General features: G+C 33.3%; 1 protein-coding gene across 1 annotated transcript; it reads right to left on the bottom strand.

The window, feature by feature from the left end:
- Window positions 1-2,379: 2,379 nt before the first annotated feature.
- Window positions 2,380-3,492, bottom strand: LOC108475064 (uncharacterized). The gene is made up of 2 exons (XM_017777070.1): window positions 2,949-3,492; window positions 2,380-2,756 (listed from the first exon to the last, which is right to left on the bottom strand). The coding sequence occupies exons 1-2, from the start codon at window positions 3,490-3,492 to the stop codon at window positions 2,380-2,382; spliced, it is 921 nt and encodes a 306-aa protein (XP_017632559.1).
- Window positions 3,493-5,580: the final 2,088 nt, after the last annotated feature.

Genomic DNA, 5,580 nt, shown 5'->3' with positions numbered 1-5,580 from the left:
ATTTATATAGAACCATAAGATCACAACTTATCTACTATGCTTTTATATGATCTCTATAAAATCATAAACTAAGTTCCGTTACTCAAAGACTTACCTCGGTATATTGGAACGGTTGTGGATTGATTACTCTATTGCTTTCTCTTTTCCCCGATCCAACTTTGATCCCCCTTGCCCTTGAGCTTAATGAATACAAGTAGAAGTATTCAATATTTTTACCAATAATGTTTACTTATTAATCACATTCGGCAATCACATATCAACTCATTTTATTATAATTTATCATTTCCACAATTTATTTTAAACTTACAAATTTCATAAATAATACAATTTTATACACCATGGCTACTTTGGCCGAATGTTCATATAATTTAAATAACAATTCATCATTCAACTTTCAAACCAAAACGCCATTATATGACCACATATACATACATCCATATACTTAAGTTCAATAATTATAATATAACATCAAGTACTCATTTTACTCATGTGGCCGATTATACTTGGTCATACATACACATAATCAAAATAAATTCCAAAATTTTCACATCATTTATGTACTAAGCGAATACACTTGCCAAGTTCACATACATTCTTCAACAATTCCTTCTTTAAAGAAACACATATTCGCTAAAACAATGAAAATTTTAGCAACTTTTAATTTAACACCTAATCAATTATAACACATTTAAGCATTCTTTTCATATTATCAACTCCAACCACATACATTACTCAAGTATAACATTTTCATATTCGACAATAGTATCAAACATAATAGCCGATTCTTCTCACTTTGTATCTATGCATCTATTTGATCATTAGTTTAGTTCAAACACCCATACACACACAGCTTATAAGCAATTTCATCCTTACATAGCCTATAGTTCTCTCGGCCACTCATTCCCCAACCTAACAAAACTTCAATTCGAAATCATTAGCCGAATATCAATTGACTTAGGCTATCTTTAAACTTTTACTTATCACCTCATACCAAACTATCAAAATGAACTAATTATAATTATATAAGTACTACCAAAACTGAAACCTATGCATAATATTATTTCTTATGCCCAAAACAAAGACCACATTCGGCAACTTTCATCCACCATTTTACCAAGCACAATCGATTATCCATTCTCTTCTCAAATCTAAATTCGCACCTCCAAAAAAATAAGTTAAAATTTCAACTTTTATGCTAACATAACCAGCAACTTAACACATCCACATAACTAACATGCTAATAGCATCAAGGCATCAACTAAAATTTTTAAGCTTCTTAGCTGAATCCTAACTCTCCAACAACCCCAAATCCAACCATGAGATAAATAGAATTTAGACTAATCATCCAAAGGATGTATAAACTTCCAAAAGTAACATTGAACATACCTTAATCTAGAGAACCACCTTGGCCGAATTTTTCTTCTTCCTCTTCCTCTAGTTACGGCAATAGAGGAGCAACATAAGCTAACTTTTGTTTCTCTTCCCATTAACCACTATTATTTTACGATCCATATTCTTTATTTTATTTTTTTAACACAAAATATTAACACGAAATATTTATAATATATTTTGATCCATAACATGGCCGGCCACTATCTAATATTTGGCTAATTTGACATGCAAGTACAAGCATTTTCTAACATGCATTAATAAGTCACTTCAACATTTGCCTAACACATTTCTAAATTTTCTCACATAAGTCCTATTTAATAATTTCATATATAATTGAAAAAGTTAAAGTATAAAATTTTCACATATGTATGTTCCTGCACAATAAACATAGAAAATAACAGTTAATTATTTTTATGATTCAGTTTTGTGGTCCCGAAACCACTTTTCGACTAGGGTCACATTAGGGCTGTCACAGTTGGTGAGCTGGTGTTTGACTTTTTCTTCTTCACATTGAGCTTGAAATTGAGCTGTGGTATACTCAGTCCCATTATCAGACCTTAGGGTCTTAAGCTTGCAGCCAGTTTCTGTTTCAACAGCAGCCTTGAACTTTAAAAACACAGAGGCCACTTCTGATTTCTCCTTCAAAAAGAAAATCCAGCAAGATCTGGTGTGATCATCAATAAACAAGATGAAGTACCTGCTTCCATTCAATGATTCAGTCTTCATAGGGCCACACACATCAGTGTGCCCTACCTGCAGCCTTTCAGAGGCTATCCAAGCCTTGTTTGAAGAAAATGGCAGCCTGGCCTGCTTTCCTAGCTGACACACTTCATAATCATCTTCCTTCTCAACTGAGTTGATGAACTTTTCAACCAAATCTTCGTTGCTTAGCTGGACCATGGATCTATAGTTGGCATGACTAAGTCTTTGGTACCAAAGTTTAGATTCATTAACAGAGGCTGTATAAGCTAAGTTTGAGGCATTGTTCTAGTCAACAGCAAAAATTTTATCTATCATGGCCACTGTCATGAGCATGGATCTACTTGGATCACTAATTTTGCATTCACTGCCCTTAAACACAACTGAATAGCCCTTTTCCAACAACTGAGCTATGCTGAGCAAGTTTCTGTCAATTTCAAGTACAAGCAACACATTTGAAATGAGTTTGTTACCTGTGGGAGTGCATATCAACACATCCCCTTTGCCCTCTACCTTGATAAAATGGTCATTGCCAACCTTTACTTTGATCTTGTAGCTTCTGTCTAATGACTTGAAAATGGCAGCATCTGGTGACATGTGATTAGTGCAGCCACTGTCTAGAAGCAAGCCACTTGACTCTTTGTCTTGAGGAGCTGAACAGGAGACTGCAAAGACCTGCTCCTCATGGTCACTACCTTCTTCAGCTACCCGAGCTTCAACCTTTGGTTGCTATTGGTTCTACCTTGGTCTTCCCTTCTCTTTGCAAGCCTTTTCTACATGGCCAATCTTTTTGTAGAATTAGCACTGCACATCTGGCCTAAACTAGCATTTGGCCTCTGGATGACCAGGCCTCTTACAATGCCTACATGGCCTATCCCATCTTCTTGAAGAATCTGTCTTTGACTTGTCACTCCAAGTCTTCTTGCCTTTGTTGATAGTAGAGCTTGAGGCAGGCTTGGTTTTAGCTTGGAATGCACCTTTTTGGTGCTCCTCGAGTCTACTGGCCCTTCTTTGCTCTTGTGCATAAAGAGCATTAATCAGCTCTGTCAAAGAGATGCTGGTCAGGTCCCTTGAATCTTCGAGAGAGGATATTTTTTCCTCATACCTATCAGGTAAGGTTGAGAGGACTTTCTCCACTATTCTTGCTTCATTGAACTGCTCTCTAAGGAGCCTTATGCTGTTAACTACAGCCATAATTCTGTTTGAATACTGCTTAACAGTTTCTTCTTCCTTCATCTTCAAGTTCTCGAAGTCCTTTCTCAAGTTCAGAAGCTGTTGTTGCCTTGTTCTTTCAGTCCCTTGAAACTCCTCCTTCAATCTGTCCCAGGCTTGCTTTGGTGTCTCACAGGCTATGATCCTTGTTAAGATTACATCTGATACACAGTTCTTAATGCAGGACATGGCTTTGTGCCTCTTTGTCCTTTCATTTGCATGTTGCCTAATCTGAGCCACTGTTGGATTGGCTCTCAATAGTGCTGGTTTAGCATCTGAGTTGACCACTTCCCATAGATCAAATGCCTAGAGGTAGGTCCTTATCTTGACCACCCAAATATGGTATCCTTCTCCACTAGAGACTAGAGGTGCAGCTTGTAATACCCTGAAAATTTTTATAGTAAGATATTATCCTTGATATAGTAAAATAAGGAAATAAAGTGACAAAAAGGGAAATTTTGAGTTATGTCAATATTGAGAAGTATATTATGATATATTAATTCAAGAAAGGACTAAATTGTAAAAGTGAGAAAAGTTTTGTTGCACAAGAGTAAATATTCATAATTTGAGGGGTTAAAGTGTAAATATGAAAAAGTTAAAGGACCAATAGTGTAAATAATTTAAGAGTGGAATGATCTAGAAACTAAGGAAAGTGGATGTATTAGGACCAAATTCAATAGATGAAGAACTATGAGGGACTAAATTGTAATTTTACCAAATTAAATGATGACTCAAGGATGAAATTTTAAAAGATAATGAAGGGCAAAATGATCAATTGGAAGAGAGAGAAATCTAGAAAGTAATAATGATGCTAGAGATATTTTGATATTTTATAATTATTTAATTAGATAAATATTATTTTATTAATACTTTAATAAGATATTTTATTAATAAAATAATATTTTATTATTATTTTATTTTATTAGTATATAAAGAAAGAAAGATGAGAAATTCTCATCCATATTTTCCCATGCACTAACGTGAGAGAAAGAGAGGAAGAAAGAAAGTTTTGCTTTCTTTACAATTTGGTCCTTTTACCAAAAATTCACCATTTTCACCCAAAAATCAAATGAATTTCCATAGCTACCAAGAGACAAAAATGTTAAGGAGAGCATGGGGAGTTAGAATATCAAGTTGGATTCAAGAAATAGAAGCTGGAGGAGAGAGAAAATCAAGTGAAAGATTAGTATCAATAGAACAAGGTAAGTATATCAAGATTTCAATATATTTTTAAGTTTGTTATTATTGACAAAGCATGGAAATAATGTTATAGTAGAGTTTTCTTACATAAGGTCCTATGTTTTTGATATGTTAGTGAAGAGAAAATAAGAGAAAGTGATGAGAAATGGTGTAGAAAAAGAAAATAAGGGTGTTATAACATGGTAATTAATAGCTTGCACAAAAATAGTTTGGACAGCGGCAGTAGACTAACTTTGAAAAATCACCATAAATTGTAGAAATCGAATTAGAAGATGAAAAAAATATGGAATTAAATATTATTGAGTATAATTTCTCATAGAAGAAATATTGTAAGCAATGGATTTGTAAATTTTCAGATATAATGAATTTTGTGAGACAAGGTCAGAATGAATTCGGGTTCCCCTGTTCCGACTTTGAAAAATCATAAAAAATTGAATAAAAATAATTAGGGGCTTAAATTTATATTTATAAAATCCTGAGTGAGTCTATTTTTAAGAAAAACAAACAAGAACATCATTTGAATCCTGTATGAGGAGATAATTAATTTTTTGTGAAGAGGGGTTAGAACTATCAGACAGCAGAACAGGGGCAACTTTAAAGAATAAACTGTACTTATTGGCTAAACCAAAAATTCTGAAATTTTTATGGTAAGAATATATATGAGTCTAGATTCAGGGAAAATTATCAGATATTAATTTGGAGTTCTAAAGATCCAGATATAAATAATTTAGTGACTATGATGCAGATAGACAGCTTGAATATTCATAAAAGTAAATAATAAAAATTATGGATGATGTTACTTACAAGTGTGTTATCTACATTAAGGATGTGGAATGGAGAGGAGGAGGAGGAGGAGGAAAAATATGTATGAATATTCATCTAGCATGGCTAATTTGCATATTTTAGGCTCAGGGACTAAATTGAATAAAAGTAAAACTTTATGGGCAATTTTGTAAACATGTCAGAAATGACCAAATTGCATGAAATGAATTATTTTATTATTTAAATTACAAAATTGAATGAAATTATTAATTTAGTTCAAGATCGGGGGAAAACATGTTTTAGGGATTAAATTGA

This window comes from Gossypium arboreum, chromosome 6 (genome assembly GCF_025698485.1).
Source record: "Gossypium arboreum isolate Shixiya-1 chromosome 6, ASM2569848v2, whole genome shotgun sequence".
Lineage (NCBI taxonomy): Eukaryota > Viridiplantae > Streptophyta > Magnoliopsida > Malvales > Malvaceae > Gossypium > Gossypium arboreum.
The sequence above is the reverse complement of the archived record's forward strand: the minus strand, read 5'-3'. Positions and strand labels throughout refer to the sequence as shown.